This window comes from Miscanthus floridulus, chromosome 3 (assembly GCF_019320115.1).
Source record: "Miscanthus floridulus cultivar M001 chromosome 3, ASM1932011v1, whole genome shotgun sequence".
In the NCBI taxonomy this organism is placed as follows: domain Eukaryota; kingdom Viridiplantae; phylum Streptophyta; class Magnoliopsida; order Poales; family Poaceae; genus Miscanthus; species Miscanthus floridulus.
The window spans coordinates 22,467,050-22,489,499 of NC_089582.1; the positions used below are offsets into that span (position 1 = coordinate 22,467,050).

Sequence of the window (22,450 nt, forward strand, 5' to 3'; positions counted from 1 at the left end):
CGGCCTCGAGGTTGAAAAAATCCACGCATGTTCCAATGATTGCATATTGTACCGTGGAGAAAAATACAAAGACTTAGACAAGTGCCCCAAGTGTTAAGCTCTACGTTACAAGGAAGGACCGTCAGATGAGGGTACCAAGACCAGAGGAGGTCCCGTAAAGGTCATTTGGTATTTCACTATAGCTCCCCGGGTGCATAGGTTGTTTGCATGTGCAAAGTCAGTCAAGCTGTTGCGCTGGCATGGCGAAGAGCGTAAGAAAGATACAATGATGAGGCACCCCGTCGATGGGCATGACTGGAGGACTGTCAATACTATATTCTATAAGGACATCGGTGGAGAGGTAAGGCACCTTTGGTTTGCTTTGAGCACAGATGGGATGAATCCTTTCGACCAGGTTAGAAGCAATCATAGCACCTGGCTAGTGACGCTCTATATATACAACCTTTCACCTTGGGTCTATATGAAGCGGTCGTATATATACAGTGTTCCACATAGCAGTGATAGCCACCTTCACTTTCTACATAAATATGTCGTTATCGTATATGTAACTTATTTCTAATTTTTTGTAATTTTTTTATGTATTTCATTACTATCTAAATAAATATATCGTTCTCGTTAAAACTTTTCCACTGTAGTATCTAAATAAATATATCATTTATATATATGCACCTTCACTGTCGGTTCTATTTAGAAACCGGCTGTGATAGCCACCTTCACTATCGGTTCTATTTAAAAACCAGCAGTGATGTCCATGCCCCCTATATAAAATAAACTGCTAGCCACATACATCGATCTCACCCACCCACCAACTCTCTCAGTCTCATTTCTCATGTTTCACTCTCACTTCTCAAGATATCCACTCTCTCTCTATGTGATTTGGTCATGGCTCCTGTATTTTTCAATGGTATTGATATGTTGTCTTCTCTAATATTCTATCTATATTCATTTGATCTATATTTATATTCATGTTTCTTTGTATTCTACAATTATATATATTCTTATTCCTTGCATTCGATCTATATTTACTTATGTTGCCGGTTTTACTTGGAAGAATTTTTTTGTGCATATATTTTATGTTCATTTTTTCATTTTATCGATCAGGTGGTATGAACAATGGACCTCCCCCACCACAAGAACCAGGTTTCCACCCTGGCAATGAGCCATTCGCTCCTAATGTGGCCATTCCACGGTTCCCTGTTCTAGCTATTGTATGAAATATTTTCCGACATCTTTTGTTTTTTGATGTTAACAAATAAGTGTAATTAGTTTAATATCATTGTTGTATGCATATATGTCGCAGACTATATCCCCAATAAATTGGCTGCAAACAGCACTTAGGCTGGTTCTTTATCTTGGACATCGTCGAGAACACGACATCTAATGCAAGTGGTCGGCTATGGACGTGTGAACTCAATTTTTTCATCCCTGTGAGGGGTTCAAATCATCAGAACCATATCCATGGGACAGGAATACAGAGCCCAAATATGATAAGCGCCCAATTAAGTGATGCGCGCATCTGTTTAGAGGCACTTGGACGTATTTGCTATTATGTGCCTGATTTCTCGCACTTCAAGGCACTTGCTTTGAATGCTGGTGATATCCCCGTCCCGCAAGCAAGCGAATGGTTTGCGAGCTACAACCATGCGGATATGGTAAAATGGTCACTTATACCTGAGTCGTAGTTATTTGTTGTTTATTATTGTAATAACATTCTCTAATTTTTTTCTTTTTCTCCGCATGCAAATTGCACTACAGGACCTTACCTATGCTGCATGTGACTTGTGGGCTATTCTAGACCAAGCTACGGATCAACTCGGGTACAATTGGGACTTCTACAATAGAAACCTCGGCCAGCTCACTATAGAAGGACGCCAGTACTGCATAAGGATTACTAACAGGGGCAGTGGTCGTTCAGTAGGTTACATCTATGGCCAACCATTCTTTCGGTATTGTGAGGCACGAGAGAGTGCACTCATACGGGCATTGGACTTCATCGATACAAGCGGATACATAATCCGTGACATCAATTACCATATATGGCTACAGAGACATGTTAGTGTGCGTGTCCCGATTGATCCCGGCAGTGATTCCAATAGTATTTAATGTTTATTTAGCTAGGTTTTCAAGGTCGTAGTTTAATTGGGTTCTAATTTTAATATGTACGCCTTGGTGTGTTTAATTATTGTCATACATGTAATTCGTGTAATATTTGTTGGGCAACTAGAAATATACATTCTGGTGTCGTATTGGTCTCAAAATTATTCTTAGGCTTGCATGTGCCACGTGTGAAGGAAACACCAAGTTTGGGATTTTCTGAAGATGGTTTGTTACTTTCTGAGGTTTAATTGAGTTTCCGCGCGACGACACCTATTAATTATAGATTGAACTGAGTCTATCCACAAAAACATTCAGAATGGTGCCAAACTTTTACACAGTCTCTAATGTGCCCTAGGGATAAGAATTTTGTAGAGGTGGATGAAAAAATCTATTGGGTCCAAGATGAAATTCACCCTCTTTTATCTCATTTGGCATAGAGAAAAATATAATAAATAAAAAATGATCAGAAAAACCTAAGATCCTGTGTGGGATCTTAATTTGGGTCATGCTTGCCAAAAAAATTTCAAGCCATTTCGACATAGGCGGAGTATACATGTTTCACAGAGGTACATTTGCCTTTTCATCGAACCATGACTATACACATAGGTTATCAAGGTTTCTGTGGTTCATACGTATTCCGGTGTCGTATTGGTCTCAAACTTTTTCTTAGGCTTGCATGTGCCACGTGCGAAGGAAACACTTAGTTTGGGATTTTTCGGAGATGGTTTGATACTTTCTGAGGTTTAATTGAATTTCCGCGTGACGACACCGATTAATTATAGGTTGAACTGAGTCTACTCATGAAAAGATCCGGAATTGTGCCAAACTTTTACATAGGCTCTAATGTGCCCTAGGGATAAGAATTTTGTGGAGGTGGATGAAAAAATCTATTGGGTCCAAGATGAAATTCACCCTCTTTTATCTCATTTGGCACAGAGAAAAATATAATAAATAAAAAATGATCAGAAAAACCTAAGATCCTGTGTAAGATCTTAATTTGGGTCATGCTTGCCAAAAAAATTTCAAGCCATTTCGACATAGGCGGAGTATACATGTTTCACAGAGGTACATTTGCCTTTTCATCGAACTATGACTATACACATAGGTTATCAAGGTTTCTGTGGTTCATACGCATTCCGGTGTCGTATTGGTCTCAAACTTTTTCTTAGGCTTGCACGTGTCACGTGCGAAGGAAACACTTAGTTTGGGATTTTTCGGAGATGGTTTGCTACTTTCTGAGGTTTAATTGAATTTCCGCGTGACGACACCGATTAATTATAGGTTGAACTGAGTCTACCCATGAAAAGATCCGGAATGGTGCCAAACTTTTACATAGGCTCTAATGTGCCCTAGGGATAAGAATTTTGTGGAGGTGGATGAAAAAATCTGTAGGGTCCAAGATGAAATTCACCCTCTTTTATCTCAATCAGTACACAGAAAAATATAATAAATAAAATATGATTAGAAAAACCTAAGATCCTTTGTGAGATCTTAATTTGGGTGTACAAGCTTGCCAAAAAATTTTCAAGCCATTTTGACATAGGAATACATATGCTTCTATTTATTCAGTATATAAAAGAATTTTTTTAATATATATAAACATCACTGTTGGTTTCAAAAAACCGATAGTGATGAGAAGAAACTGACAGTGATGCTGGTTATCACTGTCGGTTTATTTTGAAAACCGGCAATGATATATAAAAAATAAAAAAAAATTGTGCCAGCCCCCGGGTTTGAGCTCGGGTCTCGGGCTGTAGAGTTCAGAGACATAACCGTTGCGCTAGTATAGGATGTGTGCCAAGGTTTATTTATTTTTTCTTTTTGACCTTTAGACCGCTTAATAAATTATAAAATTAAACCAAAACAATTGGGTCGCCCGAGATTCGAACATGGGTATCGGGGGCTAAGTTGTGGGGTCTTAACCGTTGAGCCAGTAGGAGGTATTCGAAAGAAGTGAAAAAGATAACTTACTTATGTTGGAACCACTACACGGCAATCATTACCAGTTTAAAGAATGGCCTGGCAGTGATATTTCTACATCACTGTCAGTTTAGACTTACAACCGGCAGTGATGTACCCCCATCACTATCGGTTTATAATTAGAACTGGCAGTGATGAGGTCTGGAATAAAAGCCCGGCGCGGGTTGAAATTATCCAAATTTCAACCCCACGCCAACCATTCCCAGCCCTGCGCTCCTCTTCTTCGACGCCGATGCCCGTGCACCGCCCCACGCCCGAGCACCCATCCACCGCCCCCCGCGCCGTTGTTCCCAGACCCACGCTCCTCTTCTTCAACATCGATGCCCGTGCACCGCCCCACGCCGGAGCACCCGTCCATCGCCCCCCACACCGCCGTTCCTAGCCCCACGCTCCTCTTCTTCGACGCCGACGCCCGTGCACCGCCCCACGCCGGAGCACCACCGAGGCCTTCAGGAGCGCATGGACAGCTGCTTTCCCACCCCCACGGTGAGTGCGTGGCTCACTGCCAGCTAAGTGTTTGATGAAATACCCCACGGTTGTTGTCTTCCTAATAGCAGTCGATTCCTATTTGATTGACTTATATGTTGTTACATAAACTAGTTAGTTTTTCCCTAAAGAGATTATGCTACCTACCGATTTGTTGAGGACCTAGTAATCATGGCCCTAAACTGTTTAAGAACCATTGGTGTTTTTTGCATGTTGTCGCAACAAGTTATTCCCTCGAGTCACAGCTAAGTGACCTTTTGCACTGTGTACAGTCTAAGTATTTAAACATTGATCATCAACACCTCTTGACATAGTTAGATTGAATATGTGACAACGATATGAGCATATCTGTCTCAAATAGTAGTTGCATAATGTTATGATATCTCTGTACTTTGTAATTATTGCAAGCAATGGAAACTCGCAGTCAAAGGTACACGTTCATGACTATGGACGTCTTATTTGTGACGATAGGGAGTGTTCTGTTTGTCTAAGACTTAGATAAGAATTTCTGCTCTTGCTTAAGCAATGTTGTATTCTTGTCAAATGTGTACATGTATAATCGCTATAGGTAGAGTGTCAATTGATTTTGATGGAATGTATAGCATGCTTAAAAAAGGCATCTATAGATGTTTGTTCCAGAAAAAAAGTTAAAAACAACTTTTAAAATTGGCTCGGTAGCAACAGCAAGTATGATTACTAAACCACATTAATCTCTGAATAATAAACAATACAATTATTGAGGTAATTTTTTATTATGTCAAGGATAAAAATATTAAATAGATTTAGTTTGGCCATATAACTTGAATAATAACTCTTGTTCAGTGAGTTACCATTACGACTTACCACATAACTAATTTACTTAAATGTATAGGCAACCATGGCATGGTATGTAGTGCATCACTAGTAGAGAACAGACCTTTGATCCTCGGCCAAAATGGGCTCTAGTCCCGGAATTTTTTGCCCCCGAGACTAGAAATACCTTTAGTCCTGGTTGGAGGCTCCAACCGGGACTAAAGGTCCCTGCCCAACGGCTACTGCGCCAGACAGAGGTGGCAGGGACCTTTAGTCCTGGTTGGAGCCACCAACCGGGACTAAAGGTATACTTTTACTCCCGATTGGTGGCTCCAACCGGGAGTAAAGGTCTACTCCCGGGCCGTGGCTGCGCCCGGGGTTGGAAAGTTACCTTTAGTCCCGGTTGGATCCACCAACCGGGACTAAATGTTCTCCCTTTATAAATCGGCCGTCTCCTTCTTCCTCCCCGAGCCCGAGCTCAGCACATTTTGAAGCTCACTGCAGTAGTGTTCTTGCTTCCTCCCTCCCTCCATTGTTCCTCCATCCATTCTTCGATTCCTCCGTCGATTTCTTCGATTCCTCCGTCGATTCTTCAGTTCTAAAGGTTACCAATCTCATACTCTCATTTTTCACCATTTTCTTATGCCATTTTGTTCACTATATATATTTATGGTTCTTTATTGTGGTTTTTTTTCATTTGTAAGCAATTTGAGCTCAAAATCACTTCAAGCTTGCATATTTACATGAAAGAAGGTTAAAGTATATATAAATATAAACTTAGAAAATAGTTAGAAAATTATAGCAAATCCGTACTAGTTGAACTTGCGGACCGTGTTCAGCTCGGCGAGCATGTTCTCTGTCGAGCGGTAACGGACGTCAAGGAGGAGCTTTGATTCTACGAGGGAGAGCGACAACGGTCGTGGAAGACCGTGTTCCCTTCCTCGTAGAATCGGAGCTCTTCCTTGACCAAGTACGGTGCCGTCCGGTGGAGAAATGCTCGCCGAGATGATCACGTAAGCAAGGTCAACTAGTATGGATGATTATTTATTCATATGTCCCGATATCGTCGCAGTAGTCTATCAATCATCGTACCAAAATGTAGTATATATAAATAAAAACTTAGAAAATAGTTAGAAAATTATAGAAAATCCGTACTAGTTGAACTTGCGGACCGTGTTCAGCTCGGCAAGCATGTTCTCTGTCGAGCGGTAACGGACATCAAGGAGGAGCTTTGATTCTACGAGGGAGAGCGACAACGGTCGTGGGAGACCGTGTTCCCTTCCTCGTAGAATCGGAGCTCTTCCTTGACCAAGTACGGTGCCGTCCGGTGGAGAAATGCTCACCGAGATGATCACGTAAGCAAGTTCAACTAGTACGGATGGTTATTTATTCACATGTCCCGATATCGTCGCAGTAGTCTGTCAATCACCGTACTTTTTATTTTAACTTTTTATGAAATGAAAAACTTAGAAAATAGTTAGAAAATTATAGAAAATCCGTACTAGTTGAACTAGCGGACCGTGTTCATTTCGGCGAGCATGTTCTCTACCTAATGGACGTCAAGGAGGACCTTTGATTCTACGAGAGAGAGCGGCAACGGTCGTGGAAGACCGTGTTCCCTTCCTCGTAGAATTGGAGCTCTTCTGTGGCCAAGTACGGTGCCGTCCGGTGGAGAAATGCTCGCCGAGATGATCACGTAAGCAAGGTCAACTAGTACGGATGGTTATTTATTCACACGTCCCGATATCGTCACAGTAGTCTGTTATGTGTGTACACTCCCATTCTTCTGTTAATTTGCGGAAATATCATGTGAATTACTTACCTGCCGCAGTAAAAGACGAGAACACAATGACCATTAAAAATATCATTGTTTAGAGATCTAGATAATTTTATAGTTTGTTAATTTTATTTGTTTATAAAAGGAGAAATTTATAGTGTATTAAAAAATAAGTATAGAGAGTAGATGGCAACTGCTTCCGGGTCCTCGGCCTCTCATGGGTTTTCAAAGCGGCTTAGGCCGGGCCTTCCTCTCATTCCATGCGGCAAGTGTCGTGATGAGACGAAGATTGTGATGGAGTACCGAGTGAAGAAGGAGGGTCCCAACAAGGATCGTATCTTCTACAAGTGTCCGGATCGCAATGTGAGTTATTTTATCGTATTTAATGATTATGGTTAGTTTATACCTATTTTCATGATGGTTGTGATTAAAGTTCTAATTTTTTGTTTTAATTTCAGTGGGATGGCAGTGGATGATGTTCAGGCTTCTACTGGGAGGAAGAGTATGTTGAACTCGTGCAAAAATATCTTGCACAACAGGCAGATACGACGGCTAATGAGGCAGTGATCCAGCCGAAGAAGCCCAAAGATGTTGCACAATCGGGGGATCTGTCTGTTTTAGTTGAGATTGGTCGCGAAATCCTTGTGCTCCTGAAATGTATTTTAGCTTTAGTTCTTTTAGTGGTAGTTGGGATTGTCTACATTGTAGCGATGCTTTCATAAATTTGTATGTTTTGTGGTGGCACGCATGTTGTATAAATAATTAATTATGATCTAGGTTTTAATATGATATTTATGTCATGTAATGCAGATAAGCCGTCATTGGATGTATAATGCTGATCGCCGCTCCCAAGAGTTCATTGACGGCGTGCATTCTTTGTTACGTGCGGCCGAGGCAAACAAACGCGACGGTTTCATGTGCTGCCCATGTGCCATATGTAAGAATACGGTGGAATATCCTTGCTCAAGGACTCTTCATTCACACTTGTTCAAGTCAGGTTTCATGCCAAACTATATTTGTTGGACAAAGCACGGAGAAACCGGTGTTGTAATGGAAGAAGGTGAAGAAGAACAATGGGACGATAATGATATTATTCCTGATGGTGCGTGCTTCAATGATACTGCAATGGGAGAATCTAAAGAAGAGGTAGCCGCAGAAGATGAGCCGGCTGATGATCTTTGTCAGGTCATTCATGACGCACAAAGAGAATGTGAAAGTGAAAAGGAGAAGATCAAGTTCGAGCGGATGCTAGAAGATCACAAGAAATTGTTGTACCCAACTTGTGATGCAGGGCAGAAAAAGTTGGGAACCACACTAGAATTGCTGCAATAGAAGGCAAAGAATGGTGTATCTGACAAGGGATTTGGAGAGTTACTAAAAATCTAAAAGAAGATGCTTCCGAAGTATAATGAATTGCCCGCCACTACCTACGAAGCAAAACAAGTTGTTTGTCCTATGGGGCTAGAAATAGAGAAGATACATGCATGTCCTAATGACTACATCCTGTACCGTGGCAAAGAGTATGAGAAATTGGATGCATGCCCGGTATGCCATGCGTCATGGTATAAGATCAGGCGAGATGACCCTGGTGATGTTGAGGGCGAACGTCCGTGTAAGAAAATCCCTGCCAAGGTTATGTGGTATGCTCCTATAATACCACGCTTGAAACGTCTGTTCAGAAACAAAGAACATGCAAAATTGTTACGATGGCACAAAGAAGACCGTAAGGTAGACAATATGTTGAGACACCCTGCTGATGAGTCCCAGTGGAGAGCAATCGATAGAGAATTCCCAGAGTTTGCAAATGACGCAAGAAACTTAAGGTTTGCTTTAAGTATAGATGGTATCAATCCTTTTGGAGAGCAGAATAGTAGTCATAGCACTTGGCCTATTACTCTAAGTATCTACAACATTCCTCCTTTGTTATGCATGAAGCGGAAGTTCATTATGATGCCTGTGCTCATCTAAGGCCCGAAGCAACCTGGCAATGACATCGATGTGTACCTGAGACCACTTATTGATGAACTTCTCATTTTGTGGAATAAAGAAGGTGTACGTGTGTGGGATGAGTACAAACAGGAACATTTTGATCTACGAGCATTGTTGTTCATAACAATCAATGATTGGCCTGCTCTAAGTAATCTTTCAGGACAGTCAAACAAGGGATATAATGCATGCACACACTGCTTCAGTGATATTAGAGGTGTATTCTTGAAAAAATGTCGAAAGGTCATGTACCTTGGCCATCGTCGATTTCTTCCTGCAAATCACCCCGTAAGAAAGAAAGGCAAGCATTTTAAAGAGAAGGCAGACCACCTGACCAAGCCTCGCAACCGAACCGGTGAGGATGTACTCGATATGGTCAATGATGTGAAAGTCGTCTTTGGAAAAGGACATGGAAGCCAACCTATTCCGAAAGACGCTAACGGTCACGCACCCATGTGGAAGAAGAAGTCCATATTTTGGGACCTACCCTATTGGCAAGTCCTGGAGGTCCGTAGCTCGATCGACGTGATGCACCTAACGAAGAATCTTTGTGTGAACCTGCTAGGCTTTATGGGTGTGTATGGAAAGCCTAAGGACACATTTGAAGCACGACAGGACCTGCGTTGTTTGAGAGAAAGAGACAACCTGCATCCAGAGAAGACAGATGATGGACGCCATTACTTACGTCCTGCTAGCTACACTCTAAGCAAAGAGAAGGAAATCATGTTTGAATGCTTAAACAACATCAAGGTACCATCTGGATTCTCCTCGAATATAAAGGGTATTATAAATGTGCCAGAGAAGAAATTCTGTAACTTAAAGTCCCATGACTGTCACATTCTCATGACGCAATTACTTCCAGTTGCATTAAGAGAAATTCTACCTCCAAATGTATGTTTAGCCACCGTGAAGCTATGTGCATTCCTCAATGCAATTTCTCAGAAGGCAATTGATCCAACTGATCTAGCTAAACTACAGAATGATGTGGTTCAATGTCTCATCAGCTTTGAGTTGGTGTTCCCTCCTTCCTTCTTTGATATTATGACACACCTCCTAGTTCACCTAGTCAAGGAGATTTTCACTCTCGGTCCTGTGTTCCTACACAACATGTTCCCCTTAGAGAGATTCATGGGAGTCCTAAAGAAATATGTTCACAACCGTGCTCGCCCAGAAGGAAGCATCACCAAGGGCTATGGAACAGAAGAGGTCATTGAGTTCTATGTTGACTTTATTCCCGACCTTGACTCGATTGGTGTTCCTGAATTGAGACATGAGGGGAGACTAAGCGGAAAGGGGACACTAGGGAGGAAAACTTATATTGGTACGGATGATGATTATTTCAATAAAGCGTACTACATAGTTCTACAGAACTCCTCTTTGGTAGATCCGTATATTGAGACACACAAGGATCTCTTACGATCCGAGTTTTCAGGGAAGACTGAAGCTTGGATTACACATAAGCACATGGAAACTTTCGGCGGTTGGTTGCGAAAAAAATGTCAAGGTGATGAGAGCATCCATGAGCAACTGTATTTATTGGCTATGCAACCATCATGGCATATCGTCACGTACAAAGGGTACGAGATAAATGGGAACATATTCTACACAGTAGCCCAAGATAAAAGGAGTACCAACCAAAACAGTGGTGTCCACATAGATGCCACAGACCCGAATGGGAATAAGCAGACATATTATGGATGCATAGATGAAATATGGGAACTAGAATATGCACCTACTTTGAAGATCCCATTGTTCAAGTGCCAATGGGTCAAGGTGACCGGAGGCGGGGTAACAGTAGACAACGAGTATGGAATGACAACAGTAGACCTTAGTAATATTGGGTACAAAGACGAACCATTCGTCCTTGCCAAGGATGTGAATCAGGTATTCTATGTCAATGACATGTCTACCAAACTAAAAAGAGGGAAAAACGATAATGACTCAACCAAAGAGCTAAAGCGCCACATAGTTCTTTTAGGGAAAAGAGTCATCGTGGGAATTGAGGACAAGTCGGACATGTCAGAAGAATATAAAAAGGATGACCGAATTCCGCCCTTCAAAGTGAACAAAGACCCTAGCATCTTGGTAAATGATGAGGACACTCCATGGTTACGAAGCGATCATAACCAAGGGACATACGTAAAGAAGAAGTTCACTGCTGCGCCCACTTGATGATATAGTGATTTAATATAGTGTGTGTTTGAGATATTATGTAATAATTGTGAATTCAGATGTTTATTATGTCATGTTTCAAATTAAATCAATGTTTGATTTGGTGGGATTTCTCTCTTAAAAAGGTAAATTAGGATACTGAGTGATGAAAAATTAAAATATTAACGTTAAAATGATGTGAAAACTAATTTCCTGTCCAAAACCAATAGTTTTAATAATTTTAATTAAACACTACATTTTTGCATTAACGAAATAATAAATATTAGTTACATTATGTTTTATAATTCTAACAAAAAATAAAAAAAGTTAGGTTATAGATTTTTCCTATGTGCAATAAATAAAAAGAAAATTCATATTTTTAACAAAATAATTTTATGCCTTTTATTTAATTTACTATGTATTTAACAAAAACTATTGCATTTCTATTGTATTTAACAAGACTATTGCTTAAAACAGGCGGGAAACGAAACTGCAGGCCACCTTTACTCCCGGGTGGGAAGCCCACCCGGGAGTAAAGGTGGGCTGCAGTTTCGTGGCCCGCCAAAAAAATCCTTTACTCCCGGTGCGTGTTACTCCCGGTTGGTAATACGCACCGGGAGTAAAGGGTTTTTACTCTCAGTTGGTGGCTGGCACCGGGAGTAATTCTCTCTGATATATAACCTCCAGCGCCTGGCGCAGATCGATCCGCTCGTCTTCTTCCTCGTCGAACACCACCGCCCTCTTCTTCCTCGCGCTGCGTCCGTTCGCCTTCCGTGACACCGGCGCCGCCCTCTTCTTCCTCGTGCGGCCTCCACCGTGCGTGCCCGTGCCCCTCCTCCGCGCGCGCCCGTGGCCCTCCACCGCGCCCTCCTCCGTGCCCGAGGCCCTCCACCGCGCCCGTGGCCCCACCTCGCCCGAGGCCCTCCACTGCCGAGCTCGAGGTGATATGTTCGTCGATCTCTTTGTACATTCGCCCGAGCCCTCCACTGCCGAGTTATAGATCACGTCGAAAACTACAACTTTGGTGTAAGCCATGTCAACGCTCGAGGTCGATTAAAAATTCCAAATTTTGAATCACAAAATCTAGGAACTAAAAATGAATATTTGGAACTCTAAATGATTTTTGCAGCCAAAGCAGCAGCAGGCTGCAGGTAGCTGCTATGCAGCGAGCGAGGCCAAAGAGAGAAAGATGGAGTTGTCAAGCTCACATCTCAAAACCATATCTTAACGCAAGTTTTGAATATTTGGATATTATATGGATAAATTAGCAAGTTTAGAGTGTTAAAAACTGCATTTTATGGTACTAAAATACATTTTAAGATCACTGGGACCTGAACTCATGACAAGTTTAATTAAGGACCACCAATGAAATTACTTTAGAAATTAATTAGATCGATGTAAATTCATGGCTTGTATAATAAACACGCTATATATTATTTGGAAACAACGCTACGAACCATCCGCTAATGAACTTTCAAGCCCTACCCACACTCATTAGCAATGATTTAATAGCACAAAGCAGAGCACTAAGACAAGCGCATCCATTTTCGTACAAACTCCTCAGGATGGCAACCATTGTCGTTGTCACTAAAGCTGAAAATGATCCAGCCCATCAACCGCCATATATTCATCACTATATGATATGCCATTATTCCAAGATGCAGTTTCAATAGAAGAATTTTTTCTATCTTCATAGATCAATGTTTGTTAACGAAATTTTATCCAAATATATTCATGTAGGGTCTTTTTTTTGAAGGATTTGTTGTAGGATATATAATGGTCAAATAGGAACTCAATTTTGATACCCAGGTTGTAAACTAAGCGTTTTTTAGTTTATAAAAATATCACATGTGATGATGTAAGCAGTTTTGGTTGGACTTGCATGCATGGCTACAGACAAATGAAGGAAAACTTCAACGTTTCTTCATTTGTGAACTTTGAATATACAGATATAATATATTAATGTTGCTAAAGTAATATGAGCATTACATATTTTTTCTGGGAAGACTATCTTCAAACTTTATATCATAGCATCAGAGATCGCCTGTAGAAGAAGAAAATAAATTCTTATCATTTCAGAAATAGTAATGGTTATATTAGCAATAAGACACATATACTTACATTTCATAATGACTTATACTTACATTATTAACATAGAATTTTCTCATATGATGAATGACTACATGGTTCACATGGTACATAGGATCACAACATCACGCACCGACACCGCCCAGCCCGCCTCACGTCGTCGTCGTCGTCAGCACGCCGGCCCACCTCACGTCGTCGTCGTCAGCACACCGGCCACCGCACCGACACGTATATATACGTCATTTGTATTCATATGCATGTATATATACGTCGTAGAGCACCGCCGCCCTTGTTCGTCCTTGCGTTTCTATGTATACGGCGGAGCATCGCCGCCCTCGTTCACCCATGTGTACATACATATATACGGCAGAGTGGAGCACTGCCACTCTTTTCACACCGCCCTTTCTCGTGGCCTAGTTGATCAACATTCGTATTATCGTTATCGTTAATGCTAAACAATCACACCAGGGCGAACCGCGCTGTTGATGTCACCGACGTGGTTCGCTCTAGTCACCGACGCAATTTGCCCTCAGCCATTTATGTATAGCCCTAATTCGCCCTAGTACCGACGTAGTTCGTCCTAGTGTGGCGAATTGCGTCCGTGACCGAGGGGCAAGATTTAATAATGCATATTGTTCGTAGATTTTACGCATATAAGCAAAGATTTGACGTACTATATATTGGTTTTGTTTTTTGAAGCTAGATGGCCAACCCGAGAAACATGGATGAGGAGGAGTTGATGATGAATTTGATCAACACTGGCACTCAAGTTGCCGGCGATGATGGTGCTAAAAATAACGTGCAAGAGGATGCAGATGACGGGAGTCAGTACTTAGCTCTTGAACAAAATGAGCAACAACATATTGGCCAAGTATATATTTTTTATTATTAGCTATATATATTATCATATGTCTTATGTGTGCTCATGACATTAAAAATAATGTTTATGTTTTGTAGCCCTCTGGATCGACATCAACAACTACAACGAAGAGTAAAAATGTTCGAGGTCCCAAAAAGCCATTGGAGGGCCGTTTCATCATCTCGGAGTTCAATGTGGATACAGGAGAATCGGGGGGGGGGGGAATAAAATGAAATTTGTGCACCACTGTGGTTACCTTGTACGGGACCGGCTTCCGATTAGTACCCGTGAATGGAAGAAGAAGACCAATGCTCCTCATATCAGTTTTGTCTCCGATCATGACAAGGCGTTAATTTGGAATGATGTCTTGGTACATTTCACGCTCCAAACAGATGGTTATGATGATATAATAGATGGTGATGAATTAAAGGAGCGAGTTAGGGATTGGGCAATGAAGAAGATGGCCACCCAGTTTCAGACTTGGAAGAAACACCTATACACGACGTATGTCAAGAAGAACATAGCACCAGATTTTACTGTCCCAGGCCCGATCTCAATGCAGAGGCCCTATTGGGATGAGTTTGTACAGTACAAGACTTCGGAAGAGGGTGTGAGTCGGGTGATAAAGAACCAACGTAATGCCCAACAGAAGACATACCATCATACCTTGGGATCAGGTGGCTACCCGACTGCCATTAAGAAGTGGAACAAAATGGAAGCAGACCTTCTTGCCAAGGGTATCAGACCAGAATCACTCGAGTGGGGAGAACGTGCAAAGAATTGGTTTTTCAGTCATGGGGGAACACTAGACCAGGAGATAGGGAAGTGCGTTTATGGCGCAAGACTGCAAGAAGCAGCAGAAAGATTGTTTTATGCTTAGAGAGCTACTGCTAGTGGTGCGTTCAGGCCTAGCAGAGAGAAGGATGAGCTGACATACGCCATCGGGACTATTGAACATGGTGGCCGAACTAGATTCAAAGGAAGTGTCTCGTGGGAGCATGGATTCCCTCAGGACAGACCTTCCTACAGAAGTCACCAGAGAAAGAAGGAAGAAGAGGCACAGCGGCTCCAGAGGTTGGAGGAAGCAGTGCGTGAAGCACAGGAGCGGGAAAAAAACCTTGAAGCGAGAATGCAGGAGGAAATCAGAAGGCAAGTGCAAATAGCAGTGAGTGCAAGCAAGCAGGCATCAGAGCCAGGAATCAACATTAGCCAATTTGTTTAGTTGAAAAGCAGCTGCGCTTCCACGGAGATACCAAATCAAGGGGACATAGGACTGTGCTTCCCTATGGATGACGTCACTGAACCTTGTATAACGTGTGAGCTACACATTCCGAAGGAGAATTCCACAATCAAGGTGGCTATCGGTCTTGTTAATCCTATCGACCGAACCAAGACACCAAGGATTCATGGGAATATAATCCAAGAAGGATATGCTACCATCTCGGTAGATAAAGCTGAAAAAGGTTTTAGTGATTTGCCTCTTGACATTCCTGGAGGTGATGGCGAGAAGACTCTAGGAGAAGCGGAGAAGACATTCATTCTATGGCGCAAGCGCTACATCATCATTCCAGGGATGTCGGCTCCACCTCCTCCTGAACTACCTCACCATAGGTACGTGCGGATGAAAACACTACATCATTAATTTGTATTGGCTTAAATAATTAATAATCTGCTCATAATAATATGTCATTCCTTTTTTTGTAGCAGATCCTCCCCCAACCTAAATCCAATTGTTCAATCGCCAGATCATCATAGTGCTCTGTACGATGACATTGTGTTGGAAGACGAGGCTGCATCCACACCATCTCCAAGGAGGTCTCCAACGCTGCAGCCGCCACCTCCAAGGAGGTCTCCAACGCCTCCCCCGCCCCCGCCTACCAAGAAGCCTAGCAAGAGGCTAGCCCCTCAAACGAAGAACCAGTCCCCGCCGACAAAGAAAGCCACCGTGAAACCAAGGGCTATTCCCAAAATAATATCTGAAGAGAAGGAAGAAGGAACTGATGCATATAAAAAAGACATGTCTAGATTCTATGACAAACTTAAAATGAATCAAGAAGCAAGGAGAAACCCGGAGAAACCATACTTCTTCGTAGCTCCAGATATTCTAAGAAAAAAGGTGACTTCTTACCAGCAACAACAGCGGGAATCTCGTAAGCCATCCAAATCAACGTTATCAGACTATGACCGCACTCTCACCAAGTCAATTGAGGCGGCACAGAAAAAGAAGCGGGCAGGGAAAGGAGTTGCCCAACTCGGACAACAAGCGCACCAATCAATCCCCCCGCTAGTTGTTGGTAATGAATATGGTTCGAATTTAGGATTAATGCATCAGGCAAACATACCTTCGGATGTCGATTTGGATCACCTTGGTGAATTTCTTGATGAGACTAGTCTCGACCTTTACCAGATGTTTGGTGATGGAAACATTGAGAGTGCGGCGGAGGTTGATATTTGGAAGAAAAAATTTGTACTAGGCCAGAGTCTATATAACCCTCAAGCCTTATCTGATCTGGGGACGCAAATGTACCTGCTAAACAAGTGGTACATGCAGGCGTCTACCAGTGGAGACTTCTGCGTTGGTGTCAGAATTAGAGACGAACATTGGTTCCGTGGCGATGATGTTATGTATGTTGACTTTGCAGAATTTCATCAACTATGCCACCTGACCTCTCTGGACAAAGTTATCATTAGCTGCTATTGCCTGTAAGTAATAATTCTTTCGATCTATTATTAAACTCATCATATGTGTGTATATGCATATAAATTATCCTAACAAGTACTATATATATGCAGATTTACAATGACAGAGCTCAGAAAGGAAGGCTGCAATGAAATTGGTTTTGTTGATCCCCATATAGTATTCAAAGACCCAATTACTCCAAAGACTAATTGGAAGTCTGAGTCAGAGAGTAACCTCATGAACTTCTTAGTGAACCAACGCCACAAGAAGGATATACTCTTTCCCTATAACTTCAAGTGAGTGTTAATCATGTCGATCATATCCTTAATGGCTCATATGTTGATTCTAGTTAATTAATGAGTGTTATGCGTTATATCCTATAAACACATGCAGCAATCACTGGATATTGATGGACATCGATCTGGTGAAAAGTCACTTGATAATCTATGACTCGATGAGAAAACCACAACAAGACTACCAAGATATGATAGATATTATCCAGAGGTAATTTCGGGATCTCTAGCAACTATATATACACACAAACATGATGATTAACTATATCTGATGACGTGGCAAATTTTTTATTGGACAGTGTTTGGAAAACCTTTATTGAGAAGCAACACATGGAAAAATACAAAGCGCCACTGAATGTAATCCCTTTGAAAGTAAGTCCCCTGAATCGCATCATCTTTATTAATTAAACATATAGCTTTCACCGGATCACCAGATTGGATGACAAATCTTTTTCTCGTAAAGTGGTGTCTGAGGCAGAAACAGGGGAACAACTACTGTGGTTACTATGTTTGCAAGTTTATCAAGGTGCTCTCCCAAAGAACTCCTACAGAGAGACTCAAAGTACGTTAAAAATACACTATATATTCATTTAATTATTATTATTGATTGTGTTACTATGTCTTTATATATATATATGTACATATATTAATTTATTTTCCTTTAATTCAAACCTGTAGACTCGATGGTTGGAGAAAAAGGTCATACGGCAAGACCAAATCAAAGCAATTCAAGAGTCTATAGCCGGATTTTTTAATGAGCAGGTCATCGATTCCAAGGGCGAGTTCTACTTTGATCCAACACTGCCATTGAAGCCAAGCTAGAGGATGAGAGAAAACTTGTTATGTCACAACAACTGTAATGCAATCTTTTGTAATATATGCACATGAAATAATATAATGTAAAATACACATATACATGCATGCATGTAAATATATATATGATGCATGCATGCATATATATATATATATATATATATATATATATATATATATATATATATATATATTTCTATGCTTGAATTGTGTGATTTAATACGTTCATTGTGCTTGAACCGAAACATACTATATGCGCGTATAAATGTATAATTAGCAGCGTACAATACGACTTCGAAAACCTATTTTGAAAAGAAAACAAAAAAATAAAAAGAAAAGAAAAAAGAAAAAAAACCTTTAGTCCCGGTTCGTATTACCAACCGGGACTAAAGGTGCCGGCCATCGTGGCATGTCAGGAGGCACCTTTAGTCCCGGTTGGTGTTACCCACCGGGACTAAAGGTCCTCCTTTAGTCTCGGTTCCTGACCCGGGACTAAAGGACCCCCCTTTAGTCCCGGATGCTTGCTCCCGGGTGGGGAACCGGGACTAGAGGGGGTTCCCCACCGGGAGTAAAGCTCGGTTCTCTACCAGTGCATGTTGGTCACATGTCTAGGATTTTCATTCTTTTTATGATAGAGTGAGTATATGTAAAGCGCCCTAATGAAACAAAACATATCAAGAGAGAAAATAATAGTGTCGTCCTTTGCTCAATATGTATATTTGTTTACGTGCCAAGTCCTCCTTACCTTAGGGAATTTGCCATCATCGTAATTTCTTCTCCTCACTGTTTCTAGTACAAAGGTAGAAGACAAAGCAATAGGATCTGTTTGGTTTGCGCCTCCAGTGAGCCAAGCCAAACTTTTGCTTTGGCCAAAATGGTACACAGTGCCAAACTAGATGAGATCTAAAAGATTAGCATTTGATTTGTGGCCAAGTTTGGAAAAATAATGAGTATGATATGTGGTCCCACCCATCATCATCACTTTTTAACAACAAAATATAGTTGATATGGATCTTGAATTAGTATAGATTAATTAAGTCCAAGAAATACAGTGATATCCCAATTTACATTTTTTGGCTTAGTATTTAGATATAAAATGCCGACATTTACTGCAACCTAACAGAATGCCGCCGCGTTGCGACAAACAGGCAAAGCCAAATTCGGGCGCATCCGCGCATACTTCGGCCACTGCAAAAAAAACGACGAACTAGTACCATGGCTTAAGCCAGCAAATAAGCCAGCAAATACTATACCGTGGCTTATAAACCAGTAAATAAGCTCGCTGATACAGCCAGCTGAACAAGCTGAACTCCTTCCACAGCAGTCGTGTTTTTCACGGCCAACCAAAGTCTGGCACTGAAACAAACAACAGTCGTGTTTATCACCTCGTCGGCCTCTTTACGAAATCATGAAACTTCTTCGGAGATTCTTCGGTTTGCAAGCAGCGTACGTGAAAACTTGCGCGAAACCTTCTCAATTTTTTTTATCACAGCCTCCACATATGATATCATGACATCTTGATAAGTTTCATGATTTTCGGACTTCGTTTGCTTTTTATAGAATTTAAAAACAACTCAGCCGCAAGTTCGTGGTCATGTTTCATGAACAAGATGTTTGAAATTGGTGGTCTGTTCCTGGATACGGCCTCACATTATACTAAATAACATGAATATCATTTTTCCATTCATTTTTTTCATTATTCGAATGACTAGCCGTTATAATTTGAATTATCTAAGAAAATTCAATTAAATGAACGAAATTAAAGAAATATAGAAAAAGTCTGAGAAATGTGCCACATTGGAACATGGAATACCAGGTATTATACGAGGACTGCAGAAAAAGCTTGGAGGTCAAAAGTAAAAAAAAAATATGGTTTGCCGCATGTCAAAAAATGACACTCGACAAAGGATCCTCTTTGCCGAGTGTCAGGATAAGACACTCGGCAAAGGATTAACGGCGCCTGCCGGCCGTTAACGGAGGCAGCCCTTTGCCGAGTGTTATTGTTTGCCGAGTGCCGAGCGGTCCTGACACTCGGCAAACCATCTCTTTGCCGAGTGTTATTGGTTGGCACTCGGCAAACCACATCTTCGCCGAGTGTCAGTTGTTTGCCGAGTGCTTTCTCTCTGGCAGTCGGCAAACCACCTCTTTGCCAAGTGCCCGATAAAAAAGCACTCGGCAAAGAAGCCGTCTCCGGTAGTGTTCCCCTCTCAATGTATCACATGTGTATTTGCTGTCTTGCATATATAGGCTTCTGCTCCTTTCTATTGCTAGTACCAAAAGAGAACCGGATGCCCTTCAAGCCCATCACTCATGTCAAGTACTACTACCCATCGATGTCACCGCGCTAGCGCGTCGCAATGCTTCTCTCCAATAATTCGTCCTAGCTCCTTCCATTTCTGTACATCTTGTAACACACAGCCGCCGAATTTTAGTACCTAGCTTGGCACTGGCACTTTAGCAGTGGTACAACTTGAAACAGCCCCACCCCGACCCCCACGGAAGCTGCTTGCGAAAATTCCTTCCGATTGCATGGAGCAGGCGTCCTGGTCGCTGACTTCTCAAGCGGCGGCGGCGGCGGACCTGGCGCTAGGCCTGGCGCCGGCCGGACACCGCCACGAGGAGGAGCAGGACCAGGTCAAGGTGACGGCGTGCGTCGGCGGGAAGGAGGCGCGGCTGTTCCCGTGCCTCTTCTGCAACAAGAAGTTCCTCAAGTCGCAGGTGCTCGGCGGGCACCAGAACGCGCACAAGAAGGAGCGCGGCGCCGCCGGGAGCTGGAACCCCCCAGGCAGCAGCCTCAGTGCGGCTTCCGTGTCCGTGCCGCTCGCCTCGCATGGCGGCGGCAACGCCGCAGAGCCCCCAGCTGCTAGCGTCAAGCTCAAGCTGGAGTGGCCTGACGGTGGCGCGGCGCTCTTCACGGACCACGCCTTGCTCCCGGCGGCACCGGCAGCCGACCGACCCTTCATCAGGTCGCCCGACGGCACCGTGGACATGCTCAACTGGACAAGGACATCCCCCGCCTCTGCCCCACCGGAGAGCTCGGACACCAACCCCGCATCATCCTCCGGTGCCGGCGAGGAGCTGGACCTCGAGCTGCGGCTCTAGCTAGAAACGAACGACCTAATTCTGCTCTGGGAGAAAGCTTAAGACGCATCTTCTTCCAGCTCTCTCTCTTCTTGCCTTCACATATCTATATGATATGACTGCATATATCTGTGTCTTGTGATCTTGTCCTTGCCCCAATCAAGCTTGATGATATGGATCTTTGTTTTGTGCTTGTTATGAAGTACTAATCAATATGCTTGTGCAAATGCATGCGTGTGGATCTTTTCAAGTACTGTGAGTTGCTAATTACGTAGTGTTTCCTTGTTGAATGGAGCACGCCGCCGCCCGCGCCGGAGCAGTGCTGCTGTCAAGCTGGAGAAGCCGGCCGGCCGTGGAGGGCAGCACGCTCTCTCCGCGGATCGCACGTACGTGATGTTGCCAGGGGCTAGCCGACCACTCTGCCTCTCTGCCCCACACCGGCCACCGGATCGAGAGGGCCAACAGCAACAGCAACACCTTGCGGCACCTTGCCCTACAGCTCCGGCAAGGAGCTTGGCCTCCAGCTGTGAGGTTGTGATTGTGACACTAGCTAGAATGAGACGGCTGTGTTTTGTTTATTCAGAATTCTAATCGTTCCCGTTTCAGCGGAGGTCATACAATATTATTCTATGTTAGTACGTTTGTACTTCCCGTTGCCGTTTATATGAAAAAAAAAGGTCGCTACTACACAGGATTTGCATGGGCGGCTCACGTTCCTGTTGCCGACCGTTTTCAACCATAACCACCTGACCGGATAGCTTGTTTTGTTTCAAGGTACTAACGAGACCCTATTTAATATGGGCAAAGCAGAAAATATGCACCTTTACTAAACACTCCTCGGAGATTATGTCCAAAACGACATGTTTTTTAGACCTGGAGGGAGTACACAGGATTTGTAGGGGCGGTGCTCACATGAGTCCACCCCTATAAATAGGGGTGGCTGAAAACGAGTCGTCCGTACAAATCCATTTTCAAGAAGTCACACGATTTTTCGCATGAAAAACGCGTGATTCATGGCCGCCAGGGTTTGAACCCGCGACCTCCGCCTCGTGAGTTCCCTCCTCTAACCACTCTACTCAACACTCACTTGTCTCTATATTAGATATTCTTTTTACTGATATTATGCTGAACCAAACTTAAAATGAGTGTTTGGGAGTTGAACGAAATGAAATGAAAAAGTTGTCAACTACAAGTTGCATAACTTTTCGAGATCTACAACTTTCGTTTTTGCTGCTTCTCCATCCAAGGCCGTTTGAAAATTTTAAATTTCAAATGTTAGAAATTTTAAATAAAACGTTATCAACTACAAAGTTGTATAACTTTTTGAGATCTACAACTTTCGTTTTTGATGTTTCTCCATTCGAGGT

At 42.5% G+C, this 22,450-nt stretch overlaps 1 protein-coding gene across 1 annotated transcript; it reads left to right on the forward strand.

Moving 5' to 3' along the window:
* Positions 1-20,531: 20,531 nt before the first annotated feature.
* Positions 20,532-21,104, forward strand: LOC136545205 (uncharacterized). Its single transcript, XM_066537255.1, has one exon. The coding sequence runs from the start codon at positions 20,532-20,534 to the stop codon at positions 21,102-21,104; it is 573 nt and encodes a 190-aa protein (XP_066393352.1).
* Positions 21,105-22,450: the final 1,346 nt, after the last annotated feature.

What these genes read in the sequence shown, in the direction of transcription:
- LOC136545205 (XM_066537255.1), top strand. Translation starts at nt 20,532, where the DNA reads ATGGAGCAGGCGTCCTGGTCGCTGACTTCTCAAGCGGCGGCGGCGGCG.